A 24,279-nucleotide genomic window follows, 5' to 3' on the forward strand; every position below is an offset into this window, starting at 1 on the left:
TCTTGAGGAGGTTACAGATGACATTTTGCGAGCAAAGATCAGCAACATTTTGACGCTTGTGTGGGGATTCACAGAGCAGAAATGCCATCAAGTCAGCAAAGGTGAGTGCAATTGGTTATGATGTCTGAATTTTTTGAGCTGATTAATCAATTGATTGGTCCATTAAGTAATAGACTGCAGTAGTTAGCAAGCCAGCATGGTGCAATGAGCAGGAATCTCTCACCAATGCAGTCACTGTTCATGCTTGTCCAGCTCATGCTGGTTTCCTCTCAGGCAGTGTGCGGGAAGCTCTTCTAGCAACTTGCTCCGGGCTCTACCCGGTATCTTCCCGTAATGCTGGCTGCAGTTGTATGTGCGAAATATTCTTGACTACACCAAGGAAATAAATTGTTGAGTTAAAATAATATGAATGTCATTCAACTGCAAGGTCATTTAATGTATTATAATAATGTTTATTAAACTGGTATCCAGATAATTGGTACTCAGTGACTCAAGTTTATATTGATATCCAGATGTTCATTGCAGGGGTGAGATTAGTTAGATTCCCATCACATTGTGTAAGTCATTATTTCATCTCCTAACAGATGACTTTGTACTTCAAATGCTTTTTGGCTCAATTTCATAGACAAAAAGCCCATTATTTGTCAACAAGTTGAAATCTGTCATTGGCACTTTGTATACAGGAGAGTCAGAATTAAAGTGCCTTGCCGGGTGTTGTCCATTCAGTGTTGTGATTGGTTAAATTCAGCATGATCTTGGTTACACAAAGCCGGAGGTGTCATTAGATGGAAAACATGGCTTTTCCATTAAGACTTACAGTGTAAGATCAAGGCCTTCAGCAACCTGTGGATTGTCGTGGATTTCTCCCAGGCTCTGCCCAGTTTCGTCCCACCATAATGTGGCCACTGTCATATACTTCTATTAATAAAGTGAAATATTCTTGAGAATGATGCAGAACACCAATCAAATAAATAAATAAATTGGGCTGTTTCATCTACTTTTGACTTATGGCCATTTTTCTACTGTTTGGACTGAAAAAAATTGATTAAGTAGATACAAAAAGATTGTTTTGATCAGGCTTGTTGATGTGTGTGGCGATGTTAATACCTTCGTGTTTGACTTGTAGAGCCAGAGACCTGTCTTCAGCATGAAGCTTTCGGTTGTATATTGGGATTCCTGTCAGAGGCGGTCCTTGTCTCCAAGGACAACACTATACTGTGCAGGTAACCATGGCAATGTATAATCTGCATGATATTGTATTTCCGTCTCTGGAAACAGATGTTGGACTCACAATTTCTGTCTTACATGTACTTTTTACCTCTTTATCGGTGAAAATATTCAAGAAATGTTATAATGTTACATACATGTACATGAATGTGTGTAATTAGTGATGCCTTTCGAGAAAATAGGAGGGAGCGATATTGAAACGCACGTTGAAAACGCACATCTGTCCATTCACAAAACTTCTATAACTAAACAATCCACCCATTCAGTTCCGTCTTCTCTTTTTCAGTCACCACAGTTTCGATTCTATAGAGCTCTGTGTACGGAGATCCATCCTGAAGTGTTCGGATGGTTTCAGACTGGAAGTGGGTGCCCTAATGGCGACGTTTGAACATGTACATGGATACTTCTGTCCAGTGGAACCAAAGTGTGAGGCAGAACAAGCTGTGCATTGTCTGCAGACCTTCTCTCTTCTTCTCTTTAATCGCGTGGAGACATCGGAAATGTGCTCGTAAGTTTGCGTAAAACTTAAGATTGTTTAAATTAAGAAGTCTGTATTATTTAAAGTAGAAGGAAACATAAAAATGAGGTCACAGTCATACGAAGGGGGTGAAATCAAATTGGCAAAAATGTTTTTTTGGATTTTTGCTTTCAGAAAAAAAGGGTATGTTAAAAAAAATGTTTGTATGCTGAGTATTTGGGACTACAATTTGGTATATATCCTCTTTGCATAAAAATGTTCTAATTAAGGATGTGATGCTTGCCTAATAAATTCATTTGAATATTAATTTGTGGTTTATACCCAAACACTTGAATTTAATCTGAATAATGATAATATATATGAATATCTGAAAAGATCAAATTCTAGTGTAAATATATTTATTAAATGTGTCACATCTTCATCTATAACAATTTTATGCAAAGTCATTATACACCAAGAGGTAGTCTCAAATACCCACCATTCGAAAATTATTTTCCAGTGACCTTTTCTCTTCAAAGAAAAATTGAGAAGAAAAGTATGAAGATCACATTGTACAACTTTATTAAACTATCTGATTAGTGTGTTTTCTCCATCTTTAAGAAATTCAAGAGTTTAGCAAAAGTTACTTTGAGCTGTGTGGGGATTGCATTTAGATGAAAGTTGCTCTGAATGGGTTGAGCTGAAATCTCTGTGGATTTATTTATACATAAATAGATACAAATATCACTGAATCACAGTCTCAGTATGAAGGTATAAATAAAATCAAATATTTTGTATGCAGTCTGCATTCTGATTTATTTTTAAAAATGGTAACTTGACCAGAATCACAGGTTCAGTACTCAAAATTTGTCTAGGGTAAAGCATAGCACTGTTGAATCACAAGTGGATTTCGTCCTTCGCCCAGTTATTCGAGAGTGTGATAGTTTATACAGGTATTAAGTCATATTTTAAGTTTAAATTCTAGCCAAATGCAGTAGCCAGTGCACTTCGAGTCAAAGTCAAAGTATATCAGCAGCAACTTCAGTCCATATTTAATATAATATTACGCATTTTTTTTTTTAGGCTAAATACAAAATTGAAGACTATATTTAAAGATAAATATGGTATTAAGTCTTAAACAAGCTTTGAACAACCGGGCCCATGTCTTTATAGTTGCTCATTCTGAAATTTCTGTTCATCTTAATTAGTTAATAAATTTTGAGGTTCATTTGGAATGTAGAGCGATATCCTGCTGAAAATTTCTGCGGGCAAATGTAATATTTTATGACATTTATTTTCCATTTCTTTGGTCGCAGCTTTAAACCGAAGATTTTGTGTTTGCAGAAATTTGAATGCCAGTTTGGAATGTGTGAGCAAACACACGACGCACTGTGATGACCAGGAACTTCTGGAGGCAGGTATTTCTGAGTCTGTGCGCTTCTTCAAGAGCCTAATGGGGTCATGTAGCTGTGATGTTGACAGGGTCGCGGTTTGCGATATGAAGTCCGTGCGGGAATGTGCGAGCAAAGAGCGCCTTGTGACATCGGGAGATCAGTTTTGCACGTAAGTACATACCTATGTACAAGTACATGTTAAAGCAGTGTAAATGATATGGTAAAGACAGTACTGGTACAATGTTGTGTCTTTCTTCTGCGCCATTAATTTGATTTCCTCATTCTGACATAGGGGAAAATTTAGCCTTCAATAATTTTGTACTTTTGGTACCTCCAGTTTTGAAGAGCACACATGACGGCTGATGCAAACATTACATGAGGCATCATAAGTTGATTATTATAAAATGTGATCTAGATGAACTGGCTAACTCCCTTTATTTACTTTTTTCTCTGACTCGTTAGCGCTTTAATCTAAATACCTAATGTCTTAGTATTCGACAAATCCTTTAACTCATTTTGTACTTTTAAATTTTGCTTTAATGCATGTCCTTGCCATGCTTCAGGTCTGTGAATAATGCAGTGGAATGTGCACTGGAGACTACGTCACATTGTCTGTCTATCCAAGGGGCAATAACTCTGCACAGCAATGTCGGCACTTACATCTCATCAGCACGCGCTGTCTGCCCAGGCACGCTGCAGGGTCTCGTCCCACTTCTCCCACCAGATATGTATGTTCCGCTGGCAAATTGTGCAGTGGAGTTTTTAGATGTTGGGTTTAGCGGTGCCATCAATAGCACATCTGACTTCACCACCACCCAGTGCAGCGCACTTCGAGAGCTTGTGAAGTGCCTGGAGGAGAAATCTCAGGCATTACCACAGATAATCCTGACATACCTGGGGCATGATCTGCGAGCTGCGAAGCGCCACATGGAGTCAGAGTGTGCGCCAAAAGATGCAGGTATTAACACCAGATTCTAAGTGAACAATTTTTAGCAGATGCAATGTATTGAGCTGAAGTTTTATGTGCATGTAAAGCACAATGACAAGTTAGTTCCATCGCTTGGGCTCTGTGAGCATATCACTGAGTCCTGGAGTCTTTGAGCTCAGGTTTTGCATACAGGTAAAGCACAATGACAAGTTGATGATGTTCCATCACTGGGGCTCTGTGAGCATATCACTGAGTCCTGGAGTCTTTGAGCTCAGGTTTTGCATACAGGTAAAGTACAATGGCAAGTTGATGAAGTTCCATCGCTTGGGCTCTGTGAGCATATCATTGAGTTTTGCATTCTTTGAGCTCAGGTTTTGCATACATGTAAAGCACAATGACAAGAGGATGATGTTCCATCACCGGGGCTCTGTGAGCATATCACTGAGTTCTGGAGTCTTTGAGCTCAGGTTTTGCTCGCATCTTTCATGCTGGTAGAGATTCTGTATTTGATGTTTTGTTGGAATCTTTTGACAGGACCTCCACCACTGACATGTTACAGATGTCACAGATTGTCATCCAATGAGGAGTGCAATGAAGTTACAGAGGTTTGCCCTCATAATAAACAGGTAAATCTATGATCATGACAAATAATACTGTTATGTTTGTACTTTTTTAAGCAATTTTTTAATTGTGCTTGATTTTGAATGATTCATCCACCTTTATATGGGGCACTTAAAGTTTTTAGTAAAATGAAGTGGATTAATTTTTTAAATGAAAAATGTAAAAGTTGGTGCCAGAAGTATCATTTGAAGCCATTATATGCCCTGAAAGTGCTTTTTTGAAGGTCAAAATTTAGGTAAAATATTGTAAACAATTAAATGGTGAGCATAAAATTCAATAAATGGTTAAACGTTTAGTGTACCTAGCCAGGTAATAACATGGCTGGTATCACAAACGTAATACTATGCAGTATGAAGTAAGCGTACATTCAATATTTTCCAGGCCTGTGAGACTGTAATAGATGACAAAGGAAGTGGTAACATTCTCATCTCTAAAGGCTGTAAAAACCCAAATGCTTGTAAGTCAAGGACGAACGGCAGTGGGAAGAAAACTTGGCACTGTTGCCGTGACAATCTGTGTAATCAACCTGACGGACTACCCCTGACAACACCTGTGCAGGTGGTTGTAATGCCAGGTGAGGTTGTAATAAATACAGCTATGAATACATTCACCAAATGGAACTTGGAATTCAAGTCCAAATTATCAGACATCCATTTCTAGGTTTTAAATGCATTTTACCTGGTTTGAAAATTTCCTGAAGGCAAAATACATTAAAGTGAACATAAAGTCAGCCACTAAAGCTGAGTTAATTAATAAAGTAGTATTCCAAAAAGGTTCTAAAAATATTTTTAAGAAGTCTACACTGCTTATCAAGAAAATAAATAACAAACAATCGTCAGTACCTAGCAACCTAAGCAGTGACGCCATTTGCCATGTGATATCTATTTAGAGTGACGTCACAAAACCTAGTATCTCTCCCATATCATCGATGTTAAACAATGTGACAATGAGAAAATACAAACAAAAACGCCTGATATTGAACCAAAGAGTATCAGCTCTGTTCTGTGTTCAAAGGGTCAATGTTTCTTTTAGTTTGGTGCTCGGTCAGGGCGATGTTCATGGGACCATGTGTCATGTTTTACCGGTCTTGCTCGTCCTTGTCCTGCATGGGTGTAAGCATTAGGCCTAGCTGGTTGTACTGACTTCAGGAAATTTACAGAACATAGCAGGACCTTCTGATTCATAAAAAACTCTTTCATTCAGATCTGGAGATGATATTTTTGTAATAAATCATACTATTCTAAGGAAAACAGATGCAAAAGCACAATATTTTTCTTCAAAGCAATGACTCTTCCGAGGCAGTTTTCTGGCCAGCTCATCCTGACAAGTTACTGCAGTATCCGGCCCAACATGTATGCATTGTGACACCGGCTGCTGTTCCGTGCTCATAAATGTGTGGTCCAAAATGCATCAGTTTAACACTTAAACCAAACACAAAATCCAATTTATTGCACTGATATCTGTTTATCCTCTATAAAAAAGCACACTAACAATCGAGAGCTAATAGATTTTTTGATGGTGACAGCCAATTATGACGTGGAGCTTTCAGCGCTAGTGATTGGCCAACTTCATAAATGCTTCTACAGAATGGCTACTCAGAGTGAATTGTCCGTCAATACCATATCCCCAGTGCTGAACTTCATCTTCTTGGCTTTCAATACTTTATAGAATTTTATACATTTTTTTCTCTGATAACTATGTCCTATGACCTTTTTACAATGATCTTGTGGTGGGCCTCCGTGGCTCAGTTGGTTAGCGCGCTAGCGCAGCGTAATGACCCAGAAACCTCTCCCCAGAAACCAATGCGGTCGCTGTGAGTTCAAGCCCATCTCATGCTGGCTTCCTCTCCGGTCGTAAGTGGGAAGGTCTGCCAGCAACCTGTGGATGGTCATGGGTTTCCCTCGGGCACTGCCTGGTTTCCTCCCACCATAATGCTGACCGCTGTCGTATAAGTGAAATATTCTTGAATACGGCGTAAAACATCAAATCAAATAAATAACAATGATCTTGTCTTCCATCTGATGCATACTTTATTTTAGTGTTTTCTTTGCATTTAAAGATCAACGTCACCTTTTGATATTTCTTTGCTGTCACATGGAAGACTTATAATGGAGGAAAGATAGTAATATGAGATGATATATTATATGAAATGCTGTAAGTTTCTTTTCCAAAATGCGGCAACTTGCCATATTAGCCCATGACAAAATACACGAACCTGCCATATTAGCCCATGACAAAATACACGAACCTGCCATATTAGCCCATGACAAAGTGGATAAAAATCTTGTCTAGTTCCAGGTTGAAATGATGCATTAACATTTTCTATTTTATTTTTTTTTTTAAATATATGTATTTTGTAATCAAATACCTTTTTGGTTTCTCGTTACTCCACCCTGGTGATTCAGAGCCGTCATCATGTGACTTGAGTCTGGTGTCCCAGTGTCTACAGACCTCCTCGCTTCAGCTCTGGTTCTCATCAATCCTCCCCTACTGTGATATCGGAGGCTGTCTGTGAGTATTGCTGTTCTTCAAGAATATTCACAATTCCACACAGCCATTGCATACATGTAATGTAAAATTCAAAGTACAGTTGTAGAAGTTATTTGGAGGGCCATTAAATTAAAACTTTGACAAATGTATCGAAATGACAACTTCTAGTACTAAAAACTAAGCTTTGTGACAAGGTCTTAAATTTTGACTTAGGTCAGAAATGTCTTTGTGGAATCGGTCTCTGTTTTCATTATCTCATTGTTGATAAGGTGTTCAATGAGGCACTAAACTAGGAATTTAAATTCTTTCACAGCGTTAATATTTATAAGATATTTCAAAGGTTATCATATAAGAACTATGATTTTTAAATCTGTTGTACCTGATTTTTGTTTACTTTAGTTAGGTTATAAATCTTCTGCTTCCAGAGTGTTCTGATTTTGAATGATATCATTTATCAGAAAAAAGTCAACTGTTTTCTTGCTCTAACATGTTCTTACCATGATGTGACACATATTCTACCAGTTTACCATTAAGCTCTAATTATTCGTTCATTCATATTGTTGACAGTTAGTCTCTGCCTAAAACTTTGAATAGCTTGTATTCTTTGGAAATCACTCAAAAGTCATCTTGATTTGATCAACAGAAAACAGCGTAATATTTAATTGATTTATTTGATTGGCATTTATAACAGCTTTAGATTTAATTGATGTGCACTGGCAGAGCGTAGGAGAAACCCATGACCATCAGTAGGTTTCTGGTAGATCTTTCCACGTACGGATGGTGAGAAAGCCAGCATGAGCTTGACTTGAACTCGTAACAACCGCATAGGCTCCAGGGTCATTGTGCTATATCCTGTGTTTTTTGAAAGTGGTTTCGAAATGATTATGTCTTATGAGTGTTTTTTGTGTGATTCATTGTAATGTCCACTTTAAACTTATCCTAAATGACGTTTTAATGTCAGCCGTAGCGAAGATTGTTTTGCCCGATTTTGAGAATTCTGTGGATTTTAAAATGGTGTTTGGAGTAATTTGAAAGATAGGAGGAAATCACATAGGGAAAAAATAAGTTTCATCACCAAAAATATCACTGTATAACATTTAAAAAAAAATGCACTGTTTTGGAAAATATCTTGGTCTTTTGGGGTATCTACTACTGTCTGTGATATGATGTACCCTCAGATCACAAAAGACTTGTAACACATAACTGTAAAAGAGTCTCTCACCAATGCAGTTGTTGTGAGTTCAAGTCCAGCTCATGCTGGTTTCCTTTCCAGCTGTATGTGGGAAGGTCTGTCAGCAACCTGCAGATGGTTGTGGGTCACCCCAGTGCCCTGCCCGGTTTCCTCCCACCGTAATGCTGGCCACCATCGCACAAGTGAAATATTTTTGAATACGGCGTAAAACGCCAATCAGTAAATAAATAAATATATCAGTAAAAGAAGGTTGAGGTAAAGGGAGGATTGAAATTAATGGGATGTTTAACATTTAATTAATGTATAAAAATGTGTAACACAATACTGATGAAGTATACAAACCTTCTGGTTGTTTTATTTTGTTTCTTATAGTGAGCTTCAGCGCAGTGAGCACTGCATACGGACAAAAGTATTTGACTGTTCTGTGAGTACACAGAGGTTCTACCTGGACCAGATAAAAAACCTACAGGCTAAGGCCATAGAACAATGTGTGGATGCCCCTAAGCTTCCAGAAGAGCCGTCTTGTTCTGTCAATGCGGCCCAGGAGTGTGTTAGATCCTTCACAGCAAGTCTGGGAGTTTCTGTCCTTATGGATGAACTTTGCATGTAAGTATGCCACAGTGAACCAGACTTTTAGAATATTTAACACTTGTAAAAGATAAAATCGAAAATGTTCACACTGAGAATCTTGATATTTGGGTGGTAAAATTAATTACTTCTTTATATGAGTTTATATTTCAGATACATTTCATTACAAATCATTCCGTCAATGTTTTGAGATTTATATTTGTCAGCGATATCCACCAAATGTTTATAAATATGTAAGATAATATATTTGAAGATGTGTTTGCGCATGTGTCATTCTCTGTTTTGTGCAGATAAAAAAGGTGTCTGTAAAGCACACTTTCATGTAAATAGACATTTCCCATGCCAGGAAATGATGTAACTTTTAGTGTTAAAACTGAATTGGTCAGAATTTTGAAGTTTATCTTTCATTATTGCTTGTATTTATATATTGCAAGAAATTTCAGTTCTTACTGACAAACATTGCCTGCAAGTAACCATTTTGGATGCCTGGAAATGTATTTATATTTTATGGAAAGGTATTTGTATTTAAACTGTGTTATATGTACAGATTAATCAGTTTCTGTATTAATTACTGTGGTACTGAGCATTTGAGGATAACTTCACAATTTAGATATTAGAAATGGGTTTTCAACCTAATTTTTAACTTAAAATTTTGTATTTTTTATTTTTTAAACAGAAATGTCAACTTGACCCTTGACTGCATACAAACCCGTACAGCGTTGTGCTTGGATACTCAGAAAGAGGCAGTGTCCCTAGTGTATGAGGCTCTGCGTGTGGCGCTGAGCTTGGTGGGCGGGGTTTGTGTGTATGACCCCTTACCCCCAGAGGTCGGCCCTGTCTGTCAACTGAGTGACGGGAGGGAATGTGTTCAGGACTTCATTGATTGGATCCTGAAACCAGAGGTCAGGACAGATGAGGAGATCTGCAGGTAGGTTTCATTAAACAATATGCAATAATGTCTGATTTCTAATTCATGTAACAACAACAACTGCAAAGCACATCATTTGAATAGAATGTCAACTTTTGTGATTATGAGAGAGATTAGAGTGGTTTAGATGTTTGTCTTTCAGTGTCTAGAACACAAGAGGTGCAGGTATTAACATGGAAGATCCATCAACAGTTTCCTATTATAACTGACATTCTCGTCCGTGAATGTATCTTTCCATCTCTGGGCCTCTCTGACCATCTGAATGTAAACCCCAGACATGACCTAGGTAAATTGAAATCCTATGCCAGTCAAAAAATCTATACAAATTCAAAGTTTAGCCTGTGAAGCGCACTTTCAGACACACATAAAGGATTGAAAACGATACTGTTGATGCCAACATTAAAAAAATTAATCAAACGTCATAAAAAGTGGTCTCATAAGGTAGATGAATCAATCAGAAAAAAAAGTTTCTTGAAACAAAGGTAAACTTTAGGTGAAATGCATTCACTACAGTGTTCAGAAAAACATGAAGACTTTGATTTACTGATTATTTCATATAATTTTTTATTTGTGTGGCCAAATGGCTGGAGATGTTCTCATCAAAGTCAGGAGACAAATGTGGAATCAAACCAGGGTCAGGTTATACCAAAGACATGTTGAGTGCAACATTAAACTTACATACATACGAACATGTAACGTCTTACTATTTACGTACATTTTGTAAGAAAATGAAACTATGGGAAATTTTTTGCTGATCTTCCATGATATTCTACTACATAATTGGCTTCTCCTGTCTTAGTGGATTGCAGCTATAGCCCAGGCACACTGAAATCTTGTGCCAGTGGCTGGTAGCAGAAAGTGTTTACAAGGAAACAGAAACTCAACTGGTTCATGTCCTATGTGCAGAATTTTGGACATTTGTCACACAAATACTTATTATGAATATGGGTTAATAACCTAATCTTAGTTCATACCCAGGTGGGAAGACATGCAGGTGAAAAATTCCATAGAATTAGAGGCCATTAAGTGAAAAAGAACCTTCACATAAACCTTTTTAAAGTCTAAGTTCTATGAAGCCTGTTGCAGTTATATACATTGCTTTCTTTATGTTTTCAAGCATGACTAATGAGACGTACAGGTGTATCTCCGAGCATACTGCAGGCTGCAACTCTGTCCAGGTGGCTCCACTGGTGAATGAAGTTAAGCTGTACTTGACAGAGGTGGAGGTGGAGTGTTTGGACGTAGATCCTCCAAAACCCGGGGACAAAGACGAACTGATTGAGCTTCATCTCTGCACGGAGTCGCTCGGTGACGAGCTGACGATCGCGCTGGCAAACCCTATGGGCCGTGGTAGAATCTGTGATCTCATCGTGGAGTTCCGTGAATGCCTGGATAGCATCCCCTCTGGTCAGATGTTGGAGATCGTCACAGACCAGGTGGACAGACTGACCCCTGTGGTACAGAGTATCTGGGATGAGCTTTGTGAGAACAGTAAGTATTGCTGACAGTGTGAAGCATCAGTGTTTGCTCCATCAACAACATGTTGTCCACAACAGCTTTTCAGTTGATATGCCTTTGTTCCAGGGGAATAGATCATCAGCTGTTTCCAGTACTGGCCATGAACTGTGTCCAGGACAGCACTGGCCATGAACTTTTTCCAGGACAGTACCAGCCTTCACCTGTTTCCTGGACAAAACTGCCCAGTTTTGACCGTGAACTTTTTGCAGGGCAGTACCAGCCATGAACTGTTTCCAGGACAGTACCAGCCTTCACCTGTTTCCAGGACAGTACCACCTATGAACTGTTTCCATGACAGCACTGGCCATGAACTGTTTCCAGGACAGTGCTGGCCCTGAACTGTTTCCAGCATAGTCCTGGCCATGAATTGTTTCCAGGTCAGTGCTGGCCCTGAACTGTTTCCAGGATAGCCCTGGCCATGAATTGTTTCCAGGACAGTATTGGTCCTGAACTGTTTCCAGGACAGTCCTGGCTCTGAATTGTTTCCAGGACAGTATTGGCCCTGAACTGTTTCCAGGACAGGGCTGCCATGAACTGTTTCCAGGACAGTCCTGGCTCTGAATTGTTTCCAGGACAGTATTGGCCCTGAACTGTTTCCAGGACAGGGCTGTCCATGAACTGTTTCCAGGACAGTGCTGGCTATGAACTTTTTTCAAGACAGTACTAGCCTTCACCTGTTTCCAGGACATTACTGGCCATGAACTGTAACCAGGACAGTGCTGGCCATGAACTGTAACCAGGACTGCTGGCAATGAACTTTTTCTAACACACTCTTGGCCATGAACTGTTTCCAGGACAGTACAGGCCATGAACTGTTTCCAGGACAGTGTTGGCCATGAACTTTTTCCAGGACATCACAGGCCATCAATTTTTCCTAGTTCTGATAACCTTTTATTCCCATTATAGATCATCAACTATTCCTGGTAGTGGCTACCAGTGGTGTCCAGTGTAGTACAGGCCACCAAGTGTTCCAGGTTTGATAATCCAATGCTTCCAGGAATGCATGGTTATCAAACTTTCCCAGTTCGCTTTGTTCACTTCTTAGGTCTCCAGTGTATTGCTGAGTTGAAAAAACAAAAACAACAAAACAGTGCACAGTTTTAAAGGTTTAAGTTTTAGGAAACTTACAGCTACATACATTTAGTTCACTCAGAGACATGATGGACTGTAGCAAAAATCACAACTCTTAGTCATTGGTCATCCTTAGTAACACCTGTTATGTATGGAAACTAGAATATACTCTGATATGGTAAATCTCCACCACAGCTAAATGTGCAGATTCCTTCACCACAGACAGATAATTTGTATTTATGTCCTGTCTGTTAGCGGAGAAGAATGTTGTAAAAAATAACAATTCTTGGATCCAAATCGCAATCTGAGCCATGACCAAGGCAATCATGTGCATGAATAGATTCATTCAGATCACTGCATAATTGCTTTTGTAAAATTGATGCATTTTCAGAGATAATGAACCAGAGAATTGATTGAAGTATGTTGATTTTATCATCATTGCCCTCTTGTGATTACAGTACCTGATCCAGACAATACAACAGTTATCCCCCCTGAACAAGGTAAGATGGTGGCCTGTGGGTAGAGCTCATGATTTCCCACCAATCTACATGCACTTTTAGTTGGCTTAGCTTTCCCATGACGTTCCAGAAAACTTGTTGATTTTTTTTCTATGCATTCAGAAAAAGCATGAGTGTTATTCTAAGTGTCCAAGATTGTTGGGTTTATTCAGGTTGCCCATTGTCTGCACACATACATGTGTATGTAAGATGAATTGGTACCAGTCACTTGTAAAATGTCCATTTTAGATTTAGTACTGTAAATCACCTACTAGTAGAATTTCATGGAAGTTTGGTTGGTGAAAACTCATCTGAAGATGTTTGATTTACATTAAATACGGTGCAGCTTCACATGGTTTTTCAACAACTGATACCCCTTCTGTGTAATTAGTTTGTACAGTATGTTGATTAGGAGGTGGAAATTTCCATGATATTGTAAATGATTTCTTGCAGTTGTTTTTTTTTTTCACCGTGTTTAGTTTGTTTTAATGATCAAACTTCCAATATGCACTCCAATGTATGTAGACAAATAATTCAGAACATGCTGAAATTAAGAACGGATTTCAAATCTAATGTATCAGTGTGTGGATTTACTTGATGGATTTGGTGTCATTTATGAAAATTTTATTAATTCACAGAGCCTGAAACTTGTCGTCTGAAGAAAGCAACTCAGTGTATCACGACACAAATCTCTGAGCTGGTGGCCTACGGCGTGAATCCAATCAGTGATAGACTGGTCATTTGTGGGTAAGCCTTTGTAGTAAACAGTCACTTGCTCTATTTTAAAATCTTCACTTTTAATTTTCTGTGTGGTATGATGTATTGTGTTCTACTTTACATACTGGTAGCTGATTGGATGGTGAGATTCGTGAATATGAATTTATAGAATGCATGTAATTAATTATAAATTACAGTTAGTAGAAGGAGAATTATCCAGCATTGAGACTTATAAAAATGCGAAAAAAAGAATCTTTATATATGTTCCAGTGGTTTTTGATACATGTTCAATTTTTTCCAAACTGAAACAAAGATTTATTTAAAAACATGATGCTCAATCCTGCAATCAGATGAATGACAATTGCTGAGATGGAAATTCAGGAGTAGCTCCGAACTGCAGTCATGACACAGTTTTTTAGTTTTATGGAAAACTCTATAAAGGGAAAAAAAAAATTGAAGTAAACACCTCTTAAAAACTGTTGTATTTGACTTAAAATTTTGATGCAAAAAAGTTATTTTTTGGAGCCAAATAGATGTTTAAAAACACCTTTAGTGAAGTATGATATTCATCATTTTACCTTCCAAACAGACCAGAAGTCATCTTTTTATCACGAATAGAACTCCCAGAATCCGGAAAAAATTAGTAACTTAGTTGTGAAAGAAATTTTAGGTCCAGTATCGTATATCCAAAACTGCCTTTACATTTTAGTTTTTTGACACTGCTGGTCATTGATCGCCTTCTGTATGTGTTGATTGTCATCAGAAAGTACGAGAGAACCAAGGAATGCGTGGAGACATCCAGCTATAACTGTTCTAGCCAGAGGAGAGACTCATTCAGGGATGCTGTCAGATGGGTGGAGGTGATGACAGAGACCCGCTGTGAGAAAGCCTGTGTCTTTAGCGATATTTTTGATTGCTCCTCTGATTTCTCCACACTCCTCGCCACGGCAACCTTGGAAGGAACACTCTTGTCTGAACAGATATGTCCGTTAGTAACACTTTTTTATTATTATTTTGTCGTTAAATAAAAATTCTGAAAGTATATGTAGCCAGAAATGAAGAATTGGAGATCATGTGTGGTCATTTGAAAATTATCATGTTGATGGCCAGTAATTTCTCTTTCTTTGAGTCGCAGTTTGAATTGCTAAATATTTTATGGGTGTTACTTGATGTCTTCTTTCATAAACCTATATTAGTACCAGGCACCTGTATATTTTACCTTAAAGATGAATGACTTTTAAAGTTTAAATGTCATGTTTAGACCAAGAGAGGTACAAATTATTCAAAATTTGATCCCATGGGGCTAAAACCCTTTGAGGTATTAAGTTTTGACTGACGTCAAAAAGGTCTTAATTTCAAATGTAACTGACATGGCTGCCTTTACTAGGTATTGTTCGCCGTGGTCACCTGCGAGTAATGCTTCAGGCATTTGGCAATTCCAGGATCTGTTTTTGGAGACAAAATTGATATCTTATGGTTTTTTTCCCCCAGATGGTTTTATTTGATTTATTTGCCAAAGGACAATGTAGGAATAAAAATGCATCTTGAATATTTATTTATTTATTTGATATGGTGGAAGGAAACCATGCTGAGCCAGGGGGAAACCCACAACCGTCTGCAGGTTGCATCTTGAATATGAAGGAATGATTAATGTGTGCAAGTTTCTATATAAAGGAAGTGGATTTTTAAAACATGGGTCACCTTTACCTCTGATGTCATGTTTCAGAGCTTTAGATTCTGCCTGGGAATGCGTGGAGAGGTACGTTTCCTCATGTGATGCCGAGCAGAGCCCTCTGGTGGAGGATGTGCGTCAGCGAATCCACTCGGCCGTGGAGACTATTGGTGACCTGTGTGTTGAAGAGCAAAACTGTGATGTAGATGGGTCTGAGAAGTGTCTCTTACCACTGGTGGAGGGGCTGTTGGAGATGGGAGAAGAGGAGAAGCTGTGTCGGTAAGTGAAGTAACCAGATAGGGAAAAGCCAGTAAAACAGTCAAAATATCAATCTTGTTGGATGTGTACACCTGTTTAGAAAGTTCCCCAAGAGTGTATTTGTTGACACTGTTTTCCTATCCATTCCTTTTTCGCTCGCCCTACGAAATCATTCATTTACCAAAGTGGTTTCTGACAATCATTTGTGGTTTTCTTCAGATTTCGTTATCATACCTGATAAATTTAGTTAGTGAGAATACAATGAATCCAATCAGTGATAATGTCATTTACCTGTACTTGTTTTCTGTGTAGTGATGTGGCCTCCGCTTTTACCTGTGTGGTCTCCATGACAACGGATTGTGGAGAAGACGAGATGAAGCCTGTGAAAAAGTCTGTGGAGTTTGTGTGGAGTATTGTGGGAGGGACCTGCCAGGATGTGACTCCGCCAATTCCCCGCCCAGGTGTCTGCCGCATCTCCGTCACAGAGCAGTGTGAAGAGTCCTACACAGAGACTGTAGCCCTGGGGCTAAGCGGAACATTGAATGATGATTATTGTGTGTATGTGTCTTCTCCTTACCTTTTAAGTGATGATTTATGAATGGCAGTGATTGTGCCTTTATTTATGAGCACAGATAACTTTCTTTCTCTGAACAAACAGCTTTGTGTTCACTTTTAAGATGTTTGACACAGATGTTCTTGTCTTTGTTCTCATAATGGGTGCTTACATCAGTACATTCATTAATTCACACTGCCAATCAGACAACAATGCATGCTCATTTGAACATTTACATACCGACACAGGGTTTCTGCTAGGTCCATTTTGCATCTGGTAAATGTACCCATCCTCTGGAAATGGATCCCCCTCAGACACAGAAAAATGTGAGAAAAAAAAAAGAATTGTCTTTTCAATGGCCTGTGGAATATTTGAATCGTTTTATAGATATTTTGATGGTAATAAATATAGTTAAACACCAAACAAACCAATCTGCACACTTGCCAAAAACTCTTGTGTATTCGCTACATCACGGACGAGTCACGTTTTGCATCTGGTCAAAGTCTCTATTTTTGGTATGTCTGTGTTCGATACGGATGACCTAATGCACGTGGGGATAGTGCATGCAGCACTACTGGCCCAGCATGCTCCAGCATAATAGCTAGAAGTGTAGGCCTGAAAATCGGGTCTAAGATTGGTCTACTTGACTGATCTCCTTGTACGTCAATAATTTTGGGAATTTGCTTTTTAAGGTTAAAATAAATCAACCTGATTCACCTGACTTTTGCTCACACCATGTAAGCTTTGGCACATCTTTCCGATTTGACTTGCTCATCGGAAGGCTCTGATACAACACAGGAATTTTGCTGCGGACATCGTGAATTACACCTTATCAAAAGAGTCAAAACTGATGGGGGAACACCAACCTCTGACACTCTCCCCACTGCCATACTGACAACCCTCAGCCACAAACGGACTGAATTTATTTTGTGGCGGAAACCCTGACATACTAGTAGTTCATTCATTCATACAGTCACTCAGACAGTCTTTCTCCATGTTACTCCAGATCCTTGAACCAAACTCTGCGTTGCACATCAGAAAACCTGCTGGCCTGCTCTGTCCTACAAACCACCATCGCTTACTTCTATCGACTGGACGGGCTTTTCTCCATTTCTGGTCAGACGTGTGGCCTTTACCCCGAGGATGTGGGACTTACAGTAGGCCTTAACCCTCTCTCCTCCTGTCTCGTCGACTTTATGAGGTTTATAGGGGAGGGGCTCCAGAGAGACCCGTCTCAGTATCAAACCTTCATGTGTGATGCCATTCATACCCTGGTAGACTGTGGCAAGGAAAAACTGGAAGAGTTGCGCCCCTTTGTGAAAGCCTTCTTGCATGAGGCTCTAGGCTCCTTAATGAACCTGGCCAATGTACAGTGTAGAACTAGAGGTAAGTCCTTTCACAGTCTACAAAATTGTCTTCCTATAAAATGTGATAATTTGTCTCCATTTGTCTGTTAACTGCCAGCGTCAGGCACAATAAGTTTGGCTAGAATTTCATAGCCCACCATAATGCTGCCCACTGTTGTACAAGTGAAATAATCTAGAGCACTGTGCAAAACTGGAATCAAATAAATAGATTTCTGGATTCCTTGGCTTGCATTATTTATGGGGTCTTGTTTGGCAGTGCTGGTGAGGCTGTTTGAGCAATCTCTCATTACTGAAGGCAGCTTGACTCATTAATTTGGTATGCAGGTGTGTTTTTTGCAGGTGAAAAAGCTTGTGAGTATCTGACCAAAGGTTGGTGGTTTACTCCAGGTACTCTGGGTTCCTCCAGCCATAAAACTAACTGCCATTGCACGTGTGACATTAAGCAACAGTGAAACAATGAAATAAATAAACAGAAAAAAGAAATATTGTTTTCTTAATAACTTCACTTATTATTCATATAGATGCAAGAAATTCACTGTAATTAGTGATGAACAAAATTTCCTCGGTACTGTGATGGTTGAAGAAGAAGTGGTGTCAGAAATGAGTTGTTTACTTTCCAGATCCTCCTCTGGCCTGTTATAGCTGTCACAGAGAAGATGACAATGACTTGTGTAACACAGAGCCACAAATCTGCTCTCATAACAAACAGGTACAGCCATTTGTGATTCCTATGGACTTTTCTTAATGTATAAAACTCAAGGACTTAGCTGCCCAAACTACTCCATAATTGCCTGAATTCGTTTCAGCTGAATAGCTGAAATTCACTGGAATTGAAATTGTAAACCAGCCACAAAGCAAGCTTTTCTCTTGTTTTTATCATACCTGGCCTCAGGGAAGTCAGGGTTGAGGCCTGTAATGACCAGACCCTGTCTGTCTTTGTGGCTGTAGACACGATTGTTTCCATGCATCTCCACCCAATCTTGTAGGCTGATTTTGATGAAATGCACCATACATCTTGCTTATCATCTAAACTTTTGCATGCAAATGTTTAATTACAGTGGTGTCATTATTTTGATAACTACTCTTGTTCAGGTACATGGACTTCTGTTGAGTGCAATAATGAATAATGTCTGTGGTTTGATTGAAACTGTTTGTAAGTGGGTTATGAGTACATTTGCTTTAAAGCGGTCTGAAAACTTGTCTTCAGGCTTGTGAGACTGTAATAGATGACAAAGGAAGCGGTAACATTCTCATCTCTAAAGGCTGTAAAAACCCAAATGCTTGTAAGTCAAGGACGAACGGCAGTGGGAAGAAAACCTGGTACTGTTGTCATGATAACTTGTGCAATGAGCCAGGCGGAGAACCTTTAGACTTCGCTCAAAATGTGACGATTACAGGTGAGCTGGTGTGAGCAAAAATCAAGAATTTCTTTACCTTAATGATTATCTTGAGCACAGTTGAGGGTATGCTGTTTATTGTTGTCCTTGTTGCACGCTGATTACCCATAATTCAGCGTGTGCCATCTAATAGCATGTTAAGGTACTTTCCTTGTAAGTTCCAAAGATTCAAACCTGGATCTGAATATGTCGTTTGAAATATTGGTAGAATGTTGGAAATGTGATATTTATTTGTCATCTAACTGTAAAGGAAGGGAGGAATCTGTACATGTTGATGTATGTTGTCTGTGATTTGTGTCACATTACCTTTTACTTACTACACCTCAAACATATTTGGTGTATTCTTGAAGACTCGTGGAAATCCAGGGAAGGGCATTCCCAAAAATGTGTAGTGGACATTGAAACTAGGCATACATTGCCCAATTGTGGAATGAATAACTGTCAATAAGCGCTGAACTAGTGTGATTAAGGGAAGATGGTCAGGATAGAGACAGGAATATGAGCAATTGTTGAAAGGTACATGTGTTTGTGTTAACCTTGTGTAAAGAGTGGAATTTGTGTTGAGGTAGCAGAAAATGTGATTTAATGATAATATGTCATCCATGTTGTTTGTAGAACCGTCCAGTTGTGATATAGACAGCGCTGTGAAGTGTTTGGGTAATGTTGCCCTAGAGGTTCTGCTGAATCCTGTCATGCCTTACAATGAGAGGCACACAGTCTGTGGGTAAGTCTTGTCACAAGTAAGTACAGTCAGGGTTAATGGAATCAAATGACAGACGAATGTTCAGTGAACATTATGAAGTGTTAATGGCCAGTATATCTGACCTAATTTTGTATTTACCAATCTGTAAGACGAAGTTGAAAGATACTGAATGCTTTCTTTTTCTACAGGAAACTATGGATGAAGGAACAGTGCGTTGTGGTTGCAACTGCTACATGCTCTGCGATTGGACGAGACTTCTTCTCGATGATTCTGGACACGTTCAGACAGGAAACACGAGAAGTATGCGCACACTTTGACCCCACTGACCTTGAACCCGAGGAGACTTGTGCTGTAGAAGCGGCTCACGAATGTGTCAACAGACTAAGCATGGATTTGAGTGCAGTAGATTTTGAAGTGGATGAGAAAATCTGTGTGTAAGTATCTTTGATTTGGCAGAGTAATATGTTTGTAAGTTAGTATAGTATTCATTCAGAACACGAAATATGTGTAAGCTAGTGTGATGTTCATTTAGAACTTGATAAAGTATGTGTGTAAGTTAGTATGACAGTCATTTAGAACACGATAAGATGACCACATCAGTTTTAGAAAATGTATGCGAGGGTGAGACATTTTGTAAAGAGAGGGAGAAGGAATGTTCAAAATTTTCTATTCTCTTGGCATTGGTAGTATTAAGCAGTTAACAAAGCTCAATTTTGTGTAGTCTTACTTGAAGTTCAGTGAAGACCAGTGTTATAGTTAATTTTGTATCTGAATGTACAACTGTGACACTTGAAATATGAAATGCGTCTTTCACAAATTACTATTTATTTTTTTTTGCCTCTTGAACAGAAATGTGAACTGGACCCTGAAGTGCGTGCGTTCCCGCACAGCATTGTGCATGGACGCTCAGAAAGAGGCTGTGTCCCTGGTTTATGAGTCTTTGCGTGTTGTGCTGAGCTTGGTGGGCGAGGCTTGTGTGTATGACCCCTTACCCCCAGAGGTCGGCCCTGTCTGTCAACTGAGTGACGGGAGGGAATGTGTTCAGGACTTCATTGATTGGATCCTGAAACCAGAGGTCGGGACAGATGAGAAGATCTGCAGGTATTAACATTAAAGATCTGGGAGCGCTCTCACAAAGTAGATTGCACAAATCTACTCTTGGTTGTAGACTCTACAGTTGAGTTGATAACCAATTGTTAAAATAAGTTGTGTTACTTGCACAGAGGAATTGTAAGGCGATTGTGAACTTGTGAAGTTACAGTAAGGATTGTAGGCCAGATTTCTCTCATACATAAAGGTGGCTGGTGTAAATGGACAATGTACCAACCATTGACTTTTCTTGCCTTCATTTTCAAACGAGCTCTACATCATAATGATTGAACAGTTAACAAGAACATGTGAAAAATGCCCGTGACATCTTTTTGAGACGATTACATTGCACATCTTTGCACTTCTGAGTGGAAGAGCACTAACTAACAGTCTACTTAAGGCAAGCATTTCTACTTCCTGTCCTAAATGTAGACCTCAAAGATGAGCGAGGGATTTAAAACCAAAATCGTATGCCTGTGGCTGTCAGGAGGAGAGATGATTTGAAGGCCAGGTGTAGCCCCAAGGGTATACATGAATAAATAACCATGCAGTTCAATACTTTAATCAATTCAGATTTATGCTTTTTCCTAAAATTATTGAAGAATTGGGATTTTGACAATATTACTTTACCGGCCTATGAGGGTTAATGGTTTTGAAGATCAGGTTGTGTTAAATATAAACATTGTGCATTGTGTTTGCTGTCATTTCAAGCATGGCTAATGAGACGTACAGGTGTATCTCCGAGCATACTGCAGGCTGCAACTCTGTCCAGGTGGCGCCACTGGTAAGAGATGTTCAACTGTACTTGACAGAGGTGGAGGTGGAGTGTTTGGACTTAGACCCTCCAAAGCCCGGGGAAAAAGATGAACTGATTGAGCTTCATCTCTGCACGGAGTCTCTCATTGGCGAGCTGACGATCGCGCTGGCAAACCCGTTGGGCCGTGGTAGAATCTGTGATCTCATCGTGGAGTTCCGTGAGTGCCTGGATAGCATCCCCTCTGGCCAGATGTTGGAGATCGTCACAGACCAGGTGGACAGACTGACCCCTGTGGTGCAGAGTATCTGGGATGAACTTTGTGAGAACAGTAAGCATCAGTGTAGACACCACAACAGCTCATGATACATATGACTATATTTTCTCAGAACTTGGCATCAAATGTCCCGCGTGTTGCTAATCCATTTTGCCCAATACCAACTATGAGCTGTTCCCAGTTCTGATAATTCATTGTATCTTACACTATTAGCTGTTCCCAGTTCTGATAACCCATTGTTATCAGTACTAACCATCAACTGTTCCCCATTTTGATAATTGAGTGTTCTTAGTACTGACCATGAAATGTTCCCAATTCTGATAAGCCATTCCTCTTAGCACTGACCATCAACAGTTCCCATGTTTCTGGTACAAATCGTATTATTCTGGGTCAAACACCAGTCAGTTAGGAAAACTAGACAGCCGTGTGATAACACAAAGCTGTGTCAAGAGCTTTGAGAGCTAAATGTATAAGTTCATGTTTACAAACAAAGCTAAGGGACAAAGAGACAGACAAATACATGTTGTCAAAAGCCTAACTTCCTTGGTGGACGTAATCCAGTGATATAGAGCTTTTGTAGTACTCCATCAGATTTTATCATCATTGTCTGTTGTGGTTACAGTTCCTGATCCAGACAACACAACAGTTATCCCCCCTGAACAAGGTAAGCATCTCTTGGTTAGAACTAAGGTTTTTCAACCAATCCGCATTAAGTTAAGTCAGCAGCCCCATGCTCCTCCAAAAACTGGCTGATTTTTTTTATCTTGACACCAAAAATATAAGCAGATTTGTATAATGCATTAGTTTATTGTGGATTTATGGAGGTTACTTTGTGCCCGTGTGTATAGATTAATGCTGTCTTTGTTATGGAAGACAAATTTCATGTTTGTAATTTGGCATTAGTTCACTGTGCTCAAATTTAGTTTACAGAACCAAATTGCTCTTACACTCCAAGCCAGGTAGAAAAATAATTTAAAAAGTACTCAAACCAAAAGGGGGCCTCCGTGGCTCAGTCGGTTAGCGCGCTAGTCGCTAGCGCAGCGTAATGACCCAGGAGCCTCTCACCAATGCGGTCGCTGTGAGTTCAAGTCCAGCTCATGCTGGCTTCCTCTCCGGCCGTAAGTGGGAAGGTCTGTCAGCAACCTGTGGATGGTCGTGGGTTTCCCCCGGGCTGTGCCCAGTTTCCACCCACCATAATGCTGGCCGCCGTCATATAAGTGAAATATTCTTGGGTACGGCGTAAAACACCCATCAAATAAATAAATAAATCAAACCAAAAGTTTTTCAGAATTGCTTTACAAAAGTAATCTGGTCGTTAAATTTAATGGATGGAGAAATAAGTTGTGTTTTTGTTTAAAATTTGGAAAAATTTTGTTAATTCACAGAGCCTAAAACATGTCGTCTGAAGAAGGCAACTCAGTGTATCACGACGCAAATCGCTGAGCTGGTGGCCTATGGCGTGACTCCAATCAGTGACAGATTGGTCATTTGTGGGTAAGTCGTGGAAGTAAACATTAAGTTGTTATATTTTAAAATGGTCAATTTTTTGTTCTGTGTGGAATGGCATATTGTATTGTACATAAAAACCCAGGTATTAGACTAAGGTTTTTTGACACTGCTGGTCATTGATCTTCTGTATGTGTTGATTTTCATCAGAAAGTATGAGAGCACCAAGGAATGCGTGGAGACATCCAGCTATAACTGTTCTAGCCAGAGGAGAGACTCATTCAGGGATGCTGTCAGATGGGTGGAGGTGATGACAGAGGACCCGCTGTGAGAAAGCCTGTGTCTTTAGCGATATTTTTGATTGCTCCTCTGATTTCTCCACACTACTCTCCAAAGCAGCCCTGAAAGGCACACTCCTTGTCTGAAGAGATATGTCCGTAAGTAATGCTTCTGTTCTTTTTATTTTTAATAAACCAAAATTTTGGAGATGCCATCTTTGTAGACACATCTGAAGTCGGAGTCATCTGAAGCTATTGAGCTAATGGTAAATGTGGAATTTCTCTTTCTCTGAGAGTTTATTGTCTGATATGTATTCTGGTTTAAATATCATATGGATATTTAATATTAAATATTCTCTCTCTGAAAACCGTTCCCAGAGATGCAGAAACCATTTTATGTGTATAGTGCAAGTAAATAAAACTGTTTTGTTTTTTCATTTTAGTTTATTCATTTTTGTTATTTTTTCATGAAAATGACTACCCGTTTTCTGTTACTGATTTATTTGTGGACAGAAAAACACAAGGAATAGACATAACTGTTTTTGTTTTGAACATGGGGTCACCTTTACCTCTCATGTCATGTTTCAGAGCTTTAGATTCTGCCTGGGAATGTGTGGAGAGGTACGTTTTCCTCATGTGATGCCGAGCAGAGCCCTCTGGTGGAGGATGTGCGTCAGCGAATCCACTCGGCCGTGGAGACTATTGGTGACCTGTGTGTTGAAGAGCAAAACTGTGATGTAGATGGCGCTGAGAAGTGTCTGTTACCACTGGTGGAGGGGCTGTTGGAGATGGGAGAAGAGGAGAAGCTGTGCCGGTAAGTGAAGTAACCAGATAGGGAAAAGCCAGTAAAACAGTCA

The 24,279-nt window shown here is 39.4% G+C and overlaps 2 protein-coding genes across 2 annotated transcripts in view; both read left to right on the plus strand.

Annotated features, from left to right (window-relative positions):
• The first annotated feature begins 1,516 nt into the window (after positions 1 to 1,516).
• Positions 1,517 to 24,279, plus strand: part of LOC135476425 (uncharacterized) — a 40,510-nt gene continuing 17,747 nt past the window's right edge. The window contains exons 1-13 of the mRNA XM_064756452.1: positions 1,517 to 1,735; positions 3,029 to 3,247; positions 3,642 to 4,036; positions 4,541 to 4,632; positions 5,009 to 5,201; positions 7,033 to 7,138; positions 8,682 to 8,915; positions 9,574 to 9,825; positions 10,943 to 11,316; positions 12,873 to 12,914; positions 13,550 to 13,658; positions 14,392 to 14,616; positions 15,355 to 15,579. Of these exons, the coding sequence (XP_064612522.1) occupies positions 1,602 to 1,735; positions 3,029 to 3,247; positions 3,642 to 4,036; positions 4,541 to 4,632; positions 5,009 to 5,201; positions 7,033 to 7,138; positions 8,682 to 8,915; positions 9,574 to 9,825; positions 10,943 to 11,316; positions 12,873 to 12,914; positions 13,550 to 13,658; positions 14,392 to 14,616; positions 15,355 to 15,579 (2,600 nt within the window). The 5' untranslated portion in view covers positions 1,517 to 1,601. The remainder of the gene's footprint in view (positions 1,736 to 3,028; positions 3,248 to 3,641; positions 4,037 to 4,540; positions 4,633 to 5,008; positions 5,202 to 7,032; positions 7,139 to 8,681; positions 8,916 to 9,573; positions 9,826 to 10,942; positions 11,317 to 12,872; positions 12,915 to 13,549; positions 13,659 to 14,391; positions 14,617 to 15,354; positions 15,580 to 24,279) is intronic.
• LOC135476312 (uncharacterized) lies at positions 15,905 to 24,240 on the plus strand. The gene is made up of 12 exons (XM_064756301.1): positions 15,905 to 16,116; positions 17,118 to 17,497; positions 18,099 to 18,187; positions 18,686 to 18,875; positions 19,491 to 19,599; positions 19,767 to 20,012; positions 20,428 to 20,679; positions 21,379 to 21,752; positions 22,321 to 22,362; positions 23,084 to 23,192; positions 23,355 to 23,471; positions 24,042 to 24,240. The coding sequence occupies exons 1-12, from the start codon at positions 15,905 to 15,907 to the stop codon at positions 24,238 to 24,240; spliced, it is 2,319 nt and encodes a 772-aa protein (XP_064612371.1).

This window comes from Liolophura sinensis, chromosome 10 (assembly GCF_032854445.1).
Source record: "Liolophura sinensis isolate JHLJ2023 chromosome 10, CUHK_Ljap_v2, whole genome shotgun sequence".
Classification (NCBI taxonomy): Eukaryota; Metazoa; Mollusca; class Polyplacophora; order Chitonida; family Chitonidae; genus Liolophura; species Liolophura sinensis.